At 43.8% G+C, this 19275-nt stretch overlaps 1 protein-coding gene across 1 annotated transcript in view; it reads left to right on the top strand.

Moving 5' to 3' along the window:
- Window positions 1-247: 247 nt before the first annotated feature.
- RHEB (Ras homolog, mTORC1 binding) overlaps window positions 248-19275 on the top strand; it is a 38325-nt gene continuing 19297 nt past the window's right edge. The window contains exons 1-2 of the mRNA XM_053982319.1: window positions 248-429; window positions 18382-18453. Of these exons, the coding sequence (XP_053838294.1) occupies window positions 378-429; window positions 18382-18453 (124 nt within the window). The 5' untranslated portion in view covers window positions 248-377. The remainder of the gene's footprint in view (window positions 430-18381; window positions 18454-19275) is intronic.

The following is a 19275-nucleotide window of genomic DNA, read 5'->3' as shown; positions in this document are numbered from 1 at the left end:
CTCGTCCCCGCTCGCCCTTGCCCGCCCGGCCCCGCCCCCTCCCCTTCGAACGCCGCCGTTGCCGCTCCCCGGCCAATCCCCGCCCGCCGCCGCCGCCGCGCCGGCCAATCGGCGCGCGCCGGGCGGGGGTGACGCAGGGAGTTTTTTCCTGTGACGCGCAGGTGCGTACGCGGGGCCGGCGCGCGGCGGCGGCGGTCACGTGGTGCGGCCCCGCCGCTGCCAGCGCCGCGCGTCCCGAGCGCGCTCCGGCCGCCGCCGCTCCCCCCGCGCCCCCCGCATGTCGCTGGCGTCGCGCCCCGCGCCCCCACAGCCGCCCGCCGCCGCCCTCCGCCGCAGCCGCCGCCCTTGATGTGGTTCGGGGCCGGGCGGGGGAGAAGATGCCGCCGTCCAAGTCCCGCAAGATCGCGATCCTGGGCTACCGGAGCGTGGGTGAGCGCGGCGCGGGTTTCGCGGCGGGGGGTTGCGGGCGGGGCGCCCCGGGTGCCGCCGCATCGCCCTCCCCCGCGGCGGCGGCGGCAGGTGCAGCGGAGGCAGCGGCGCTTCCCGCCGCCCCGAGCGCGCAGCCGCGGCCCGAGGGAGGGAGCGAGGGAGGCCCCGCCATGGCGGCGCCGCAGAGCTGCGGGCCCGCGGCCGCCGTGCCCTTAATAGGAAGTTTCGCCCCCCGCACTCCCCGAACGCAGCCCGGAGAAGCGGGCTCGGGGGAGCTGCGGAGGGGGTTCCTTCCCCGCCGGCTTAGCTGTGCTGAGGTCCAGCTCCGCCCCGCGCTCCATATGGAGCGAGCCCGGAGAAGGGCAGCGGAGCTGGGGAAGGGTCTGGAGCGCTTGTCCTGTGAGGAGCGGCCGGGGGAGCTCAGCCCGCAGAAAAGGAGGCTCAGGAGAGGCCTCGTCGCTCTCCACAAGTCCCTGACAGGAGGGTACAGCCAGGTGCGAGAGTCGGGCTCTGCTCCCAGGCAACCAGCGATAGGACATGGTCTTCAGCTGTACCGGGGGAGGTTTGGGTTGGACACCAGGAAGAATTTATTCTCAGAAAGAGTGATCGGACGCTGGAATGGGCAGCCCAGGGAGGTGGTGGAGCCACCGTCCCTGGAGCTGTTTAAGCAGACTGGACGTGGCACTCAGTGCCGTGGTTGACACGGTGATGTTGGGTCCCTCCCTGGTCGACCTCAGAGCGCTTTTCGAGCCTCGGTGGTTCTGTGATTTAGAGCCAGTCTGAAGTGCTGGGGAGGCCAGGCGGGTGCGTTGCCCGTGCCTGGCCTGTTTCTGCCCCCGTGGAGGTGCTGGTGCGGCGGCAGCAGCGCAGCCGCTGTTCCCGAGGGGCCGCCTCGGCTCCGGGCTGTCCCCAGCACGGCGCTGCTGGGACAATCCAGCACGGGCTCATCCGCTGGGACGAACTTCCTGGAAGCGTCCAGCACGAGTCTATAGCAGCTGATAGAGGGGTTTGTTCCGTATAAAAAGTGTGATCCTGCATTCACTGTCTTTGGTGGAGAACGATGTCAGATGTTTCTTGAAGCAGGGGGGGAAACAAGCTGTAGTACAGCCGGTGCTAATCGATCAAACTTAAAAGCATAGATCAGTGTGGAAGATAATGTGTGGTCGGGGAAAAAAAAGATGTTACAGAGAGATACTACTCTGATATAAATGAGGTTTTTACATTGAAAGCAGTGGCTATATCAGTAATTTGTCTTACATGGCACACAGCATAAAGAACCCTTTAAAAAAGCTTTTTTTAATATAAAAAAGGGCTAAATAAGGAGGGCTTTTTCTTGCATTTTGTGCATAGCTGCAGCCAGGTTGGTGTTAAAAGGATTGATGAATTTGTCCAGCCCATAAACAGAACAGTGAGGAGTAGATTGATCAGTTTGCACAGTCCATATGACATCACTTGTTGCAGTGTGTTCATTGTCTTGTGTGTTATGTTTTCTTCTTTGAGCACTGGTGGGAGCAAAGCAATGGGCAGTGTAAGTGGGAAGGGGGAATGCTTGAAATTCTGTCCTTTGGCAGTCTGTGGTGGGGACTGGGTGTACTGTTGAGCTTTGGTCCTTCATCTGTTGACACTGACAAGCAGTAGTCGGGAAATCAGATATTAATAGGGTATAGGACCAGTTGAGGAGAAACAGAAGTAGTATAATGTTAGTTTGGGTGGTGATGTGAGCAATGCTACTCGTGAAAAGGATGGCCAAAATGCTACCTAACTGTGAAGACCTACTGCTGAACTTCTTTAACTAAATTTTCTGGGACTAGTGTGGAATTGGCCTTGATAGGACAAGACCAATTTTATTAGGAGAGCTACAAGTTGTAGGAACATAGAATTAAGAGTGGGGGGGAAAAATCTGGTTTACTGGAATTTTCCTTTCATTGTCATTAAATTTCTCAGCAAATACTTAGGTAGAAGTTCAAGCAGTAGGAATGGGCCATTGAGGTCCTACTTCCATCTTGTAAAGCTGTTAGAAAAGCAGGAAGGTTAACCTGTGAGATTTAAACTGTCCTCTGCTTCCCCAAATATGCCTCCTAAAGTGTAGTAGGATGGGGACTGAGTTTGGCTTCAGGGAAACTTTTAATTAAGTCTTGCTTTGTATTATGATGGCAAGGATATCACTTGAACCCTGGGTAAGAAAGGATATAATCTCATTTTAGGACAAGTGTTTGGGTGGTAGAAAAGGAAGTACGTTTCTTTTGGAGGAAATGCTGCATTGTATAGAGGTAATGCTCATTAAAGTGGGGAATAATTCCAGAATCTGAAGGACTGGAAGGAAATGCTTTCTACATTTCCTTGTGTAGTTAGGGAACGGCATTGTTTTTCTATTAACATTAATCTTGACCCTGGAATGAGGGAGGTTAACTTTGGTGAGTTGTAAAATGCTTACAGTTTCATAGGTTGGCCCTAAATGCTTAGGTGACCTGCTCTGGGAAGTTGGATGCTCCCCCTGTAACTACAGTGTTTGAGATTAAGGTGTCATAAAATGAGGAGCTCTTTTTCCCATGTGTCTCTCTGTCAGCTGCTGAAATAACCAGGTTTTGATGATATATGTCAAGCAGTGAGCTTTTCCCTACAGCTGTTGATTCAACAACGCCGTGGGTCTCTCAGGTTATGAGTGTGTGCACTGAAGGGTGGGCACGTCCTCCCTGGAGATTTGTGAAACAGGGTCTGAAAATTCTACTGGATTCGTGCTAAGGCCTTGTTTATTTTATTTACATTAAATTTTAATCTTATCCCGGTGCTGTTGTCAGGTAAACTAGATGTTGGGAGTGGTATTCTGGTATAATAGTTCTCAGAATAGAAAATTCAGGAGTCTGCTTGTTTGAATACACTCCCTCTATCTTTCAACACCACCATCAAGCCTTTCATATGTGAAACTCTTATTCTTTGCTGATGGGAGAGATCACAGTGGAAGCCTTATGAATTCCCAGGTAGTCATACTTTCTGAGATGCAGACAGAGTATTTGCCAGGAGCTTCAGGAGTTGTTTTTTGGTGAAGAAGACTGACTATCTGTGGATGTAGTGTGCAGGTCGTGGCATGACACGAGACAAAATCACGCAAGAATGTCTCTGTTGGGTTTTGTTCAGGCTTAAATTGGTCTAAGTAAGTTAAATTCCATTATGTAAGTGTGCTTGTCTCAGCAAGATTCTGAGTCAAAATCAGATGGATTTTGTCCCAAGATCTGAGTTTCACAGCAGAGGAACTTGACTTCCATTACTGTTAGTTGGGAAGTGACCAGGGTGGATCAGCTATTTGAGATTTGATTCTGGAAGAAATCTGCCTTGTGCATGATGAAGCATAAAATTTTATAAAGTTACTGCCTTCACTAAAAAGAATCTTCATAATTGTATTTTGGTCATAACTTAATATCCCAAATATAATTGGAAATAATGGATTTGCTTGGAAATAAATCAAGCAGGACTTAAGATTTTCTGAATCTTTTTAGAGTAACAGCCTCTCTAAAAAGCAGGGTAGAGTCGCCAAAAATGCTTTGTGCTCAGTTTCATTCTCTTTCTGTTTATAGAACAAATGTACAAATTCAGACCACAAATGCCTGTAGGAAAGAAGAAGTTTCTTAGATGATCTTGTAAAGTACCTTATTAATGGGATTCTCTGTATTATATTGAACGGATGGATTTAAGATAAGCAGGAAGGTATTGTTTGAATCAACTGCTTCAGTTGTAGGTCTTTATCTCAGCCTGATGTCTTTCCTGCTGTTTGTCTAAGTTGTGCTGGTGGTTTTACAGATGTACTTGCAGAAACAGGAATTCTCTTTCTAAATTTTACATGTTTGGACTGGTCATCTGAAAATGCTCTCCTGGGCAGTTTATGGCTCTGAGGGCAAAATCCAGTTAATATTAGGGAACTTACCTATTTTCTTCCCCGGACAAATAAATCAACTTCTTTTGTGTGTGTAGGTGTAGAGCACACCATGCTGCAGGCAGAAGTAGTCATGGTCTGACTGCGGCATGCAGGTATCAAAAAAAAACCTGTGATGGAACAAAATGACCAGTCAGGGTTAGATTTGTATGGAAAGGCTTCCAGATGATTGTATTCAGCTAAAAAAATGCCTCTGCCCCTTCCACTTTGCTTGAAAAGCAAGAAGGGCAGAAAAAGCAGTAACTTCAATATGGACCTGTAAATAGTAAAGATAATTGTTATGGCAGAATGTAGTTTGAAAACACGAGTTGTTTGAATATTAGGAGGTTTGCACTGTAAAATGGAGCTGAGGCTTTGCTGTTCGTGTCTGAAAGATGGCATCTGCTCGCACAGCAGCGTTCCGCCCCGAGCAGGGATCCCTCTGGGATTGGATGGGGGAAGTGGTAATTTTAGCAGGCGATAAATTGCCCGTGTAAATGTCAACAGAGGAGGAATGGAGAAATTACCGCTGTCGTGTGCTGTAATTTGGTTTACACAATCGGCTGTGTCCACAACATGGGAAAGCCTGAGATTTAACAGGAAAATTGAGCGCTTCGGGAGCCAGCTGATACGGAAGGTTAGCATTTTGCTGTCCCTTGTAAAGTGCCAAGATGACTTCCACAGCCCCTCCCTCGCCAGGGCCGCAGTTGGCTCTGCCAGGGTGCGGCAATGCTGCGAGGAGGAAAGGTTGCAGCTCCCAGGGGAGCGGGATGAGGCTGGAAATGCCAGCTTTAATTGCATTTCGGTGTTGTTAGTGACTGTGATAGTGGCTGCAGCAGGGGAAGTTGCTACAGAGCGTTTGATAGCAGTAGCTGGAAGCACTAGAGGCAGCATGTTCAGCTGTAATATCAACCCACCGTAGGGTTATTTGAGGACACTGCTCGAGGATTAACTCTTAAATTGCCTACTCTGATCTATCAATGGTAACACTTGCACGTTTTGCTTGTATGTGTGGGGGTGTTTTGGTGTTTGATTACACAACTTGAAGTTAACGTCGACCGGAAAAGCCAAATGAAATGTAGGTCCTGTAATTTATAAGCTATATAAAGTTGGAGCTCTTCATTTAGATATACTACACTGCCTGAAGTGTAGGTTCTGGCTCAGGCAGCCACCTCTGCGGTACAGGCTGCTGCGGAAACTTGGCGTGACCACGCAGCCGGGATTAGAAGAGCAGGCTAAAAAGTGATAAATGCCATTATGATTAATTTCCTGTAGCTCTCCTGAAGGTGACATCCAAGGGTGTGCTTTAAAAACTGCTCAACTTAATTGTGTATTCCATCCAAAATCGAAACAGCTTCTCTGTGGGATGTTCATAATGCACTCAGGCTCTGTGAATCCTGCATGAGTCAATTGGCTGGTGTCATCTCAAATTTTCCTAAATCAGAAGCTGCAGACGTGAAGCGTGGTGCGTAAAAACACGAAGTGGCCCTTGTCAGTCATGAATTGATCTCCTTAAGGGTTTGAGAGGTTCCCTTTTGTTTTCCAAGGTCTGTATTTGAAGTGAACGGCAGATTTGTTGTGAATTTTATAATGTGAGAAAACAAAATCTGCTTCCTGAGTTTGGGGGATGGTTATTCCTTAAAATTTCTCTCTTCCAGTCCTGGTCAGGACATTGGCATTACACGGTGGTTCCTGCCCGTTGAGGGCAGCTCTCCTGTTAATGAGGGTATTGGGATGGAGGAAGAGGGAAGTGTGGACAAAATCCATGTTTTATGTTGCCTAGCAGACCTTTTAACAAGATTTCAGATTATTAAGTTTGCTAAAAGCATATTAATATGGACCATTACAGGTTGCATTTCCTTTTGGAGAAATACAGAGTATAGTGGATGCTGAATTGGGTTTTTTGTGGGGTAAAGTTGCTTGTATTGAACTTGTCACAAGGAAGTAAACTGAGGCAATTTTTGAACAAAGTGTCAAAACAGGCTTTCAGGTGCAGCTTTTCTCAAGAAACATCCAAGCCACTTTCTTTTTTAATTGCCACATCATGAAGGCAGATGCAAATGAACTCTGTAGGGTGGGGCACCTCTTGGCCCAAGTTGGGCTAATCCTGCACTGTGGCTTGAAGTTGGACCTTGCTACCCCCACCCAGGTGCTGGCCCTGATGTGATGGAAGGCTGTCCACCAGCCCAGGGGATTGATTTATTTAAAAAAGTAAAGCAACCAGAAGGGAAAGTTGTATCTTTCAGCTGGTCAGCTCAGTGACTGCAACCCTGACAGAGGGAATGGGGTCAGGAGCACAGGCTTTTGGGGGAGGGTGGTATAGGCTCTTTGTGGCTGTGCAGACTTTTCTTCAGTCAGACTTGTTGTGGAACCACATCTCTAAGTGTTTTCCTTCACCACCTGAGATAGGCATGGGTGCCTTTTGGTCAACTTTCATCGCTGGAACTTTTGAACTGGACTCGTAGTCTTGATGGAAAAAGATGGCCTTGTGCAGGTGGTGTGTGTGCTAGGGAGCCATGGAGAAATCGAGTTCTTCAAGGTTCTTTTTTAAATAAACTTCTGTAGTCAAATCTAATCAATTCACGCAGAATTGAGGAAAAAAATGTTTGACCTGGGGTAAACCTAAACCTTGTTCCAAAAGTCTTTAAGTTCAGATGATGCCACAAGTGATACAATCTGGAATTTTCTGGAAACACATGCTGGTAAAGATGTTGCAATGGAGCAAAGCCAAAGCTTCTGGAAAAGACCTGTAAGAACATGGAATCCAACCCTTAACCCAGCACTGCCATGCCACCCCTAAACCATATCCACGTACCTTTTAAATACCTGCAGGGCTGTTGACTCAATTGGTTCCCTGGACAGCCTGTTCCAATGCTTGACAACGCTTTCTGTGAACAATTTTTTCCTGTCTTCTAATCTCAACCTCTCCTGGAACAACTGTTTTCTCTTGTCCTATTGATTGTTATTTGGGATATGAGGCTTGTCGGAGAACTTCCCACTTGTCTACAACCTGTCCAAGGAAGTGAAAAGCATTTAGAGTCACTGATTTCCTGCCTAGGTGGAAAGCCAGTGGAAACAAATCTAAACTGTGTTGCTTTTCAGTGTGGTCTTCTGTCTTTGGTAGGATACCTTTCAAAGTATCTGTTTCTTGCAAATTGACCTCTCAACCTGGCTGACTCCTCCTTTGGTTGTGTTTATCAGCACTTGAAGCCTGGGGATGAATGACAGCTACTTCATTGTTGAAGTGCTCTGGTTCTTCCTCAGTTTACCATACACATGTTGATTGCTGGGCACATACATTTTAAGAATAGCTGTATGAAGGATGTATGGATGAGACAGTGGTGAATGAAGCATTGCTACAAACAGATGACACAGGTTCTGAAAATGTGGATTTTGGATTATGAAGCACAATATTCCACAAGATGACGTTAGGACAAGCAGAACACCAGCTTGAGCCTTTGGGCCTCCTGCAAAAGGGAAGTCTGCTAGAATTTCTTATGGGACTTCTTATGTGAATTAGAGAACTTGAGGCTAGAACAAAAGGAGGAAATGTACAGCAGCTTGATTTGGGTGGAATCATCAGGAGTTTGTGGGTAATGGCAAAAGGTTATGAGGCATAAGACTAAGTGCATGATTTCTGAAAGGCTTTTAAGGAATGAAAGATCCTGTGTGACACTTGGAGGATTAGTTCAGGAAAGTTGTGGTCTATGTTAAATAGGTATCAGCTGCAAAAATCGCAATTCCCTGATGGCTTATGCTTTAAACGGCAATTTTTTTCTTTCAACACTATTTTAAAATATGACACTAAAATCTCAAAGATTGAGGAGTCATTATTTCTGGGATGGTTGTCAGTGTTGTTGGGTGTTCTAGATTACAGGAACGAGAACATCATATGTGCCAAACCTAGTTATTTGTGTTCTGTGGGGTATAGAGTTAAATTAATTTTAATTTGGATAAAGATGGAATATATAAGTGGTCCTCAGTGTGTGGATGTAAACATGTGCAAGTGTAATACAAAATTAGGATATGAAAGTGTCTCTTGACAACGTTGTCTCCAGAGTTAGTGGGATACATCTGTCTAGCTTCAACAACTTGTCAGATTGTATTGCCAAAACTTCATTCAATATGCATGACCTCCTTTAAAGGTACTCTTGCTGTATGCAAAAGAGCTGGGATGCATAATATGTAGGAAAACTCCATTAAATCTGCCCTACAAACTGTCAAAACAATCAAGCACTTGACATTAATGCAGTAAAGTGTATTTTGCTTCAAGGCTTGTTATTCCATCAATAACAAATTTTTGGTCTTCTGAAATCTGTCTCAAAATTAGCATTTTTTAATTAGAACTGGAAGTTTCTGCTTTGAAATGTGCATATAAACAAGCACCATGTTTCTTAGTGTGCTGAAGTACCTTGTTCCTCATTGTTTTTTTGGAAATGGTGTTTACTTCTTTTGTATGGTTTGACCCTGGTGAATAAAGTCTAAAGGAAGGTGTTGGTTGTGCTGTTTCTACCTTCATATTTTGAGAAAAAAAACCCATCAAAACTCTTCATAAACCTTTTGAGGTTGCTAAACTCAAGTATAAAAATGGTTCAGTTGGAAGGTAATGCAAGTTTTTCTGAGCAGTGAAGGTAGGAAGAATAAGTTGTCTGAATGTTTCAAAATCTTGTTCCTTATACAGAATGTATAGGAGTCTTAGGGCACCTAAGCCTTTTTTCTGTTTATTCTTCTACAGCTGCACATTTTTATCGCTTTTATCCGCAAGTGTGGTAGTAGGACAGAGGAGGAGCTAACATGAAACTTGCAGAACTGATGGGTTGATGTGCAGACAGACAAATAGAATGTTCTTCTGTGTCTCCTGAAGCCTGACCTGACTTTAGGTTGTCTTAAGCTGTAGTTCAATACTCAGCTGCTTGTCCAAGCCATGTGGTTGTGCTAGTGGAGCACTGGGAAGTGAAGTATCCAGCTTGTATTTGCAAAGGCTTCCTCAGGTGCTGGAGCAGGACTGTCTGGAAGATGCTTGACTTGTGAAAAAATGGAAAAATAATTTATTTTCAAGTTGCAGGTGTCATCCTCATTTATCCTCCTGGGATACTTTCAGGGGGGTTGAGGGAGGGTGGGAATGAGATGGCAGTGGTGAGGTTTTTTTTATTTGTTCTGTGTTTTTCTTCTTCCCTGCAGAGGTTAGAATTTTGTATTGTGACCTTTTAGTACTACATAATATGAAAACTGAGAATAGGAAAGTATGATTCTTATCCAAAACCTCTTGATTTGAAGTACCTATTGAGCCAACAGATGGATATGTGCTGGTTAGGAAGGTAAGAAAACCAGCTGGCTGTCATGGCAGGCAAGAACTTGATAGTAAGATACAGCAAACAAGGGTTACCTATTCTGTCTTCTCTGCCCTGTGGCAAAATCAGCTATGTCATGTCATATCTGCCAGATCTTTGGCTTAAATTCCCTTAACATTTCCCAAGGTTGGGGGCTCCAATGATTCTTCTGGTATTCTGCGTGGTGTTATTCTTACCCTGGAGTCTTATTTTTGCCCTGCTGTTTTACCCATGGGTGTCAGGCAGAGATTTTGGTATATTATTACTTTAAACCTCCCTTCCTGTTGATGGATTGTCCTCTGTATTCAGCAGCTACTCTTGGGTAGATGGGTAAGTGTGTAAATGCAGGAGGCTTGCAGCCAGCGTTGGTGGGGAGGGGTTGATGACTAACTCCAGCTCGTTAAAGTGCAAGGCTGTGAAGATGGCATTTAACAGATTGTGGCTTTTTTCAACCCTGATAAATAGAGGGGAGGAGCTTCCTGTGATCAGCAGAAGTAACATGGAAGGTGCCTATGCAGTTAATTCAGAGAAGATCTAGAGCTGAAATGGAGAAGAGACAACAGTAACAACAAAAAGCCATCAGAACCTGGTGGTGGGGAGAGAGTTGTGTAGAGGAAGGAACAGTTCAGGCACACACTGGTTTATTTTATATTGGTGTGGTTATGTATAGAGCCACTGGGTTAGCACACGAAAAATAGTCAAGGCTCAACAATATGAACATGAATCAAAACTCTGTGTCCACCAGTTGTGGACAGAGATGTGATGGAGTTGACCATGTCTTGCTCTGCTGGAGGAAGAAGGAGTCAACACAACTCTTCGTCAGTATCCCCAAAGACCACCTTCCCTGTCCTGTGCTAAGAGATTTTGGTATTGCAGGGTTGGTACTGCAGTGCCTGATGCTTCATGCAGCCTTGGGGACTTCCCCCGTGTAGGAATAGCAGGTGAATGGTGCTGTCTGCTGATACTGGGTGCTGGTAGCAGCTGTCCATGAGTGTCAGGGTTTATTGGCCACGTGCATTGCTGGCATTGGGTTTGTCAGAGCTTGGACCATCAGCGGTGACACAAAGAGCCTGAAACATTGACTGACCACCTAGCAGTTGCACACTGCTGCAGAGTGGAGCTGTCTGTTGTTGCCGAGATCTTCTAGTGGTTATTATGCAGTTTGATTTTTGTATTATTATAATATGCTGTGCAAGGGCCTGCTCTTGGGGGTACAAATCAGTTGTACCTTCCAGCTTTTGCTACAGTTTGTGGAGAGCTCTGTGAACTTCCCTTCAGAGTAAGGCCGAAACTTCTTAGCAATAGTTACAGAATGTGCATCACATAATTTGATTGGATGATGTTACCAAGAGAGGGAATATTGCCACTATTGTCCTGTCAGGATTTTGTCAGGTACTTGTCTTCTGCCATCTCATAACAAGGAAAAGAGAAATACATCTCTTACTATTGTTCTTGCAATTCCAGGAAGATCCTGGGGCCCTCTGGTCATATGCATTTCAGTAGTACTGCCAAGATGGTCTATTCCTCACCCATTTTAGCTGCTTTTGGTGCTACTTGGTGTTACAGTATGCTCAGGGTCATGTTCCTAGACTTGTGTTTTTAAATTATGCCAGGAAAGGTTTAGGATGTTTTCAAAGACTTGGCCCTCTGCTTGGTGGTGGCTGTAAGCAGTGATTGATGTATCACTTGGTGGCCACAGTGTTGGCAACTGTGAATCCTATGGCTCCAGTCCTTAAGGTCCTTTTTAGGGAAGACCTGAATGTCAGTGGAACGTCTTTCATCTTGGTAAGGCTTCTCTTTCTCTCTTACTGGTCTGAAAATGCAAGTGAGATTTGTGGAAGGAAGGGTTCATCCTGTTTTCTAAAGAACTTAAAAGTTTAACATGCAGTGTCTGTGCAGAGGATGGAGAGCTGGTGCTGTGACTGCAGCTGGAAGGATCCACTTGAAGAAAGAATGGCAGTTTAGGTTGTAGTTCCCAGAAATCTTTAGCCACAAGAAAGAAGTGACTGGAATTTGAGAGTTTGATCCCTTGTGCGGAAACTAAAACATTGAAGATAGAAAAGGGGAATGCATGGAATGCATTAAAGCAAGAGAGATGTGTTATTTCTAATGACATAGCATTTAAAACTGATTTAATGATGAAACAATGGCAGTTCCTGAAAGGATCTTTCAAAGACATTTCATTTCATGTCGTATATACCCGATGATCCAGAAAGGTCAAGTTTATTCAAACACCTAATGAGCTGCTTGAAGTGTGTGTATAGGGAGAAAGGACTTTGATTCTACTCAGCAGTAGAAGTTGAATTTTGCCTCTTTGGAGAGGAAGTCAGTACAAATTTCAGGCTCTTTACATTTAGGTGTGTCATAAACTGGAATGTTAGGGTCTGATCTTTAGGCTTAATAAACTTCCCTTTAGAAGTTGTTAGGGTTTAACTCATTGGGCAGCTGAACACCACACAGCCATTCATTCACCTCCCAGAGTGGGACTGGGGACACAGTTGGGGAAAAAGGTAAACTGTCTTTATCCCAATTCCATTTTAATAGGACAGAAAAGGAAAGGTAAATGATAGTAATGGTAAAAAAATATACAAGTGATGCACAACACAATTGCTCACTGCCCACCTACCAATGCCATTGAATTTCTGCTGCCACCTGAAATATTTTAAGCCTTGTGCTGTGGGCAGGTGCTGCAGAGATGCACAGTTTCTGCAGGAAGTCTGAAGAAATACAGAGAATGGTATTTATCTTAGAAATACAGGTTGACTGTCTGGGGTAGGAACATCTGAATTTCCTTTGCAGTTAAGGAACACCAGGATGCAGTTCCCCTGACCTGTTTAAAGCATCTTCAATGCAGCCAGGTATGCATGCATGCATTCCATGGCCTGGTGAGGTATATGCCACAGGGGTTGTTGTTTTGGGGTTTTTTTGGAAGTTTTGTAACAGCTTTTCCCATCTTTGACAACTGACAGTAAACACATGGAATTAAAATTCATTTAACTTATTAAAAGGGAAACAGGAGGAAAGCTGCAGCCTGCTGCTTTTCTGCCAGCAAGTAACAAGCAGAGGTAACTGGACTCTATGTTAAAATAACTAAAAGATTTCTTTTGACAATCCTTTGCTGTGGTTACTGACTTTATTGGAGACAAAATGGACTGCCTGGAAGTAGAAGCCGTTGCAGGAATGCAATGGATTTTTTTCTCTACATACTTGCTTGGACATGTAATACATTGCAACACAGTTTAAGTGAGCATTGAGAGATGAGCACTGCTGTAGGATGGAACGAGCCTGCTGCTAAATATCAGGGAGTAAAGCACATGCTCTCTTCTTGCTTTCTTTACAGGAAATATGATCTAGATAGCATTAGGACTCTTGGCTTGTGTTCAGAAGGCTCATTGCTGCCGACCTAGCAAGGGCCTGGAGCTACTCCTGTAAGCGTGACCGATTGCTTTGAAATCTGAAGAAAATAAAGGAAGCCATGTGGCTTTGTTTCTCAATGACTGCTCTCATATTTCCTCTGGCTTGCAGAGGAATACCTTTGATAAACCTCAGGAAGATTGTGCAATGCAGATGGAAGGGAAACCAGCATCTACCAGCAGGCTCATGCTCTTGGGTGTTACAGACTCCTCTTTTACAGCAGAAGTAGTTCTTGCTACAAAACCTTGCCTTAGACTTCAAATGTATTTCCTTATATGCTAATTAAAAAAAAAAATAGAGCAGGAGAAGGTAGGGAACAGTTGTAGCAACAAGACAGAGTGCCAAAGAAGTTAAAGGAGAACTTTTGTTGTCCTGAAAAGCTGATCTGCTCTTCGGTTTGTCATAAAGGATTCTGCAGTGTTTGAAGCTCCTTATCACTTTACCAAAAGATGTGTCATCGAGGTCCTCCAACTTTCACTCCCTCAGAATTACAACCTTTAGTCTGTCCTCCAGAAAGCTCAGAGAGCATTTGAGAGAGGAGTGCCACCACTCTGTTGCAAATCAAGCACGAGTATCATGAGCAAGTCAGGAATTGAGGGAGAGTTTTGTCTCTAAGCATCAGAAAGTATTTTTTTAATCCTGCTACTGTAATGCTGATATCACAAGGAAATCACTACAAAAACATATAAAACTACAGCTCAATGTAGCTATTTATATAATTCCTCACAATTAGAAGTCTAATAGAAGAATTAAGTTGCATTTGAGTAAAAAACAAACTGCTCATTGTATTGCTGTCTCCAGAGATTTAGAAACAGAATTCTTTATTGACCCAGATGTATCATTTTTATAGTCATTAGACTAATTCACCAAATACAAAGCAATGATCAGCAAAACAGGAACTACACAGCCATAATTAGTACCTGGGCGGGGTATCTTAATTAACTCTAGAAAGTTGCTAATGATGTGGTCTGAGATGAATGATGAGCTAGTGATGGGTTCTGAGATAGTCTCACAAGATTGCAGACTATCTTTGTCAAAGAGGGATGCTGTAATCCTCTTTGCTACCCAGTCAACCTCCATTGGCTCCAGGAAGTCGTTCAGTCCCACTCTGTGCTCTGAGGATTGAGAATCTGCACTATGGAAATGGCAGTGTCTCCATTTTGTGCATATTGGTATTGTGAATGAAAGAAAATAAAGATACCAACATTCAAGTTAAATCAAGTGTATCTTTTGGTATGAAAACTTCATCTCTGTGGAGTGTAGTAAGTTGAGTATGCAGCCAGATTTACCTAATTTGATGTGACTGACAACATTTCATTATGAAAATTGTTGAGTGCTTTTTGTGACAAAGCCTAAAGTAGTTTGTTCTGTAAGCAAGACTGGGTAGACCTAAGGAGAGTCTAAGGAGACTAACTAGGTAAGTGTAGTTACTAAGTTGGTCTAGAGACTAGCTTAGGTAAGGTGCTAGTCTTGTGGTAGGAGTAGATGAGATGCTGCCAGCTGTTAAATATTTAATGACCATGCAAATTACATAACTGTGCATTTTAATAGCAAAAGATGGGTTAAGGAAACTGCATCTACACTGCCAACAGAACTGCAGCTCTTCAGTAGTTGTTGTTCTTGAGCAGGACAAACTGTTTACTGATGGCTTGTGTGGGCAGTTGTAGGATTGAGAAACCCTTCCTGTTGAGATAAGCTGCACTGTGCTGCCCGTGGCCGTGCCACGTCCGAGGGCAGCTGTGCAGCCCCGCTTGCACAATGCCCTGCTTGTGGAGCTGTTGTTTGACTTACTCGCTGCCTGGTTGCATCATTTTTGTCTCCTGGATTTGGGGAGAAGTTGGCTGCCCATGAGAGTTTAATCTGGGCTTTCCCTGTGCCTGTTGCAAGGAGAACAGGGTGTGAGGTGGGGACAGCAGGCAGGTGGTGGTGCACAGAAGAGGGACATGACCTCTTTGGGGAGGCCAGCTGTCCCCAAGCCCACCCAGGCTCTGTTACTCATCTGCTTGTTAAACTGCCTAGTATTGTAAAGCTTGAATTTTAAGGCTAGATTATAAATACCACAGCTCTTGTCCAAGTAGTAAAAGGATGAGTAAAACACAATTTGGCAATTGTTTTGCCTTGACAATTGCAATAGCATTTGAAATTGATGTGCTATGATTGCACTAGTCAGAGTGTTTATGGGATGTTCTGCTTTATGGTGCAAGTGGTCTAGTGTTTGAGCAGAAACACGACAGCTTTAGTTTTTGAACTGGCTTTCTGTCTGAAAGTCTGCTCCTTTTCTGTTTTGACAGTGGAAGACTCTTGTCTTTACCGCTCTCAAATAATACCATAAATAATGAATTGTGTATGCAAATACACTTTGGGTACTTCTGGACAACTTGAACTATGTTTTCAGTTACCTAGGACTTGTATTCTAAACACTCATGAAACCCATTTCTTGCAGCCCTTCTCTTCTGCCCTGTTCCTTCAGGGAGAGGGAGAGACAGTAAACTTAGAGGATTTTGCTTACAACTCTGCCATGGAGCATCTGGTGCTACCGTAGCAAGGCTCTGCACCCAGCTTCCAGCCTTGCTTCAACTCCTATCACTTCTCCTTTTGGTCTCAGTGGATGTGGATGTTTATTTTCCTAAAACTTGAATACAGTGGATATGTTGAATTTACCAGCATGGAGGATGCTACAAGGAGAATCTTAGCAAACTGCAAAAATGCGTGGCTGCATTCCAAACGAGAATACATTAGAGCTGAGTCTCTTTGAGGTGTGCACCCTTGAGTAATCAGCTAATCAAGCCTTTGCTGCTGGTGTCAGACTCCCTGGTGCTGCTGAGGCTGAAGTGTGCCCGTGGTGCCTGCACATGCAGACAGCCGTGTCTTCCCTGCTGTGCTCCGAGATGGAGCTGGCACATCGGCAGGCGCGGTTGTGTGCGGTCCCTTGGCCTCACAGATGTTGTGTTTGTGTTGCAATCCTTGCCTGATCTTTCTGGGGCAAGAGCAGATAGGAGCTAAATTGTCAGCTTGATTTTTCCGCTCTGTCCATGAGCATAGGTCAGAGACCTGGAATAAAACCTGTGGGACAAAGTTCAAGCCAAGCTGTTGGTCACAGGGTTCTGCCTGCTGCTTGGTCATGGGCTGAGACACGTGGGCAGCAGGGTGTTAATACCTCAGGGTTTAGATTTCTCATGTCCATGGAAGCCTTGATTTAGTGGGATACAGTTGCCTGCACTTCCCCAAGGGGGTGGGTGCTGAATCCCAGACTGGAGAGTTTCCCTGTGCCTCCTGGAAGAAAGCAGGCTTGCTCTCACAAACATGAACACATCATTACTGGAAGGCTTGTTATAAAGCTTGGAGGAATTTAGGAGGAGAGTGTTAGAACACTGGTTTTATCTGTTTCCTCTTCTTTCACTGTTAGGAGGAAAGCAGTAATTAATACAGCTGGGTGTGAAATGCAGCATTTTCTGTTGGCTCCGGCTTCTTTCTGCTATTCAATTTCCAGGCTTAGCACAGACAGACGGCAGCAGTCAAGTCTTTCAGTTAGTTCAAAATCCTTCTTAGGAGGAAAAAAGTTCAGTTATGATCTTTACTGAACTTAACTCCCTTACCTTGGAGATCTAACAGCCTAATATAAGGGTAGTTAACCTTTTTTTTTAAATGGAGTGCTTAATGTGCTGGTATTGGCAAGGAATCTGGGAGCATGAACTCTGGGTAGCAACTTCATAAGTTTATAACTAAGGGAGAAATAGCTTGAAAGTTTGCTCACTTTCTAAATGATGTCCAAAATACACAGTTTCAGAAAGTTCCTCGGAGGCACAGTTTCAATCCTTAATCTGACTTTATTAGGATGATTTGGGGGTGGGGTGTATGTGCCTTGCTGGAGCAGCAGTTTAAAGTGAAATGTCTTCTGTCCAGTCATGCATTGTGAGCATGACACCTTCATGCTTGAAGATAAGACCAGGAAATGGTATCTTAAGAACTTGATTTTAGAAAAAGCAACTTGATAATATCTTGGTTGGTCTTCATGGGGTTTGTCTGGAAGTTTTTTTAGCATTGTTTCTTGAATAAACGGTCATGATTGATAGGAGACAGCAAAGGGGTAAGCATGGCAGAGAATGAAACAGAAGACTGGTTTTTTTTAATATCTCCTGAAGGAATGCTTAGGAAAGAGCATTTTCTGAGTTCTGGAAGTAGGCAGTTTTTTACCCAAAGCAATTTATTCTTGTAAACAATGATACTGTATATTTCCACCACAATGTTGGTTACTTAAGAGGTCATTGAGAGGTTTCCACTGAGTTGGGTGGTTTTGAGTCAAAATTTTAACTTGAGGTTGTATTTTATTTGTGCTTCTTGACGATGAAAAGAGTATAAAGGAGCGTGAAGAATGTGCTCGTGTCCAAAAGCAGCTAATGCGCTTGGCAATCTTTGTGAGAGGGTATTTGTCCAGTAAACATAATGTAATAGGATCTAGGAGATTCCCAAATGTAGATGATGTGCTGCAATGGAAATTGTGTTAAGGCTTCAGTAATGCTTTGAGAAATCTTCAGCTGCAAAGCTTTAAAGGTGCTTTTTATGGTCAATGTATGTGATTCACCATCTTGTAAAATATTTCAAGACTAAACGAGTTCTCATTTTTTTGGTCTGCTACTAAGTTCAGCGCTTTGCATTGCTCTTTAAGTGAAATGGGGAATGTTGTCTTCTAAAGTAGCAGTTAAATTGTTCTAAAGAAAAAACCAATTATGCCACTTCAGTCACTGCTTAAAATGCAGCATCCACTGGTCTGTTGTGATGTGGCAGTAGGAGGATTAATAGGAGAGTATATTGGTCTCAAGAATTTTGAGATCATCCTTTTGTCGTGGGAAATCTGTCCAGTCTCCTAGTAAAACCAAATTTGGCTAATTCTATCCAAGTTTTCTCTGTGGTTACTGAAAATTATTTTGAATTTTACTTGCTTCTTGACAGAAAAACGTTCCAAGTATATCGGTTTGTTAAATTTAGTTCTATGAGGATTGTGCACTGCTGCTTTTAGATTTGTTTTAAACTGGAGGAGCCATTTAAATTATGCCCTGTTAAAACAAAAGCAGAACACATGCCGAGTAGCTTTTGCACTGCTTTTTATATGTTCAGGAGACCCAGTTACTAGAAATAGACAAATTAAAAATAGGTCAGTTGTCATGTATAGATAGTTTAAATGAACCACATGGAGCTCATATTGGATAGATAGAAAATTGGTGTATCTACTGGTAACCAATGAAGTGATAACAACCAGAAGACTTTGTTTCATTCTGGATTTTTCTTTCCTTTGATTTACAGGAAAATCTTCACTGACGATCCAGTTTGTGGAAGGACAGTTTGTTGATTCATATGATCCAACCATAGAGAACAGTAAGTAAATAACTGCCAAGCTCCTCTTCTGTACCAAACAAACTTGATTGCTGCAGCATGGAAATCACTGTGTGCATATTTCTCCAAACAGCTAAACTTTTAACTTTAAATGAAGATACACCTAATAAATCTGGCCAAAATGCACCTTCTTGTATTTTATGTGTGTTGTTGAGTATCTACTTCCCTTAATGTACTTGTGGCACTTTAAATTTCTTACATCATGCTATATGAAAATGTGCCACCAAATACAAGTATTCCAGAGTCTCACATAAGGTCAGTATGTCCAGATGAACAGGAAGCCAGCAATACCCATCAGGATTAAACCACTTAGAAGGTAGGCTATGGGGCTATGATAGCTTGATAATCTTTTCAATTACTCCTTTCCAGCAGCTGGATAACAAGGCTGCCACACAATCAGCTTGCTGCAAAGACTGGGTATTTGACTTCTCAAGTGGTTTTTTTCCTCTTAGCAGTTCTTTTAAAAATAATTTTAGCACCTTTGTGAGTAGCTGGCATAGCAGGTGAGTAAAGACACTAATGTTAAAAATGCTGCCAAGAGGAAAAAGTAATTTCAGAGGTTACCTGGCATTCATTACAATCCAGCCACCTCTTTCTGAGCTCACAGTGGCCATAAAGTACTTGAACAACTGCAGTGCTGGGCTGAGTAACTTGATCATGTTGGCTTACTTTAGTCATGTGGCAAATAAAAGTGGTTTCATGATCGTAGCCCTTGGGTTCTTGTATTTTAATGACTTCTGCAGTGGTGTAGCACATGTTTTTAGTGTTTTGAACTTCTGCAGTAGGATGTTAAGCCTATGTGAT

Source organism: Vidua macroura, chromosome 1, assembly GCF_024509145.1.
Source record: "Vidua macroura isolate BioBank_ID:100142 chromosome 1, ASM2450914v1, whole genome shotgun sequence".
Taxonomy (NCBI): Eukaryota; Metazoa; Chordata; class Aves; order Passeriformes; family Viduidae; genus Vidua; species Vidua macroura.
The sequence above is the reverse complement of the archived record's forward strand: the minus strand, read 5'-3'. Positions and strand labels throughout refer to the sequence as shown.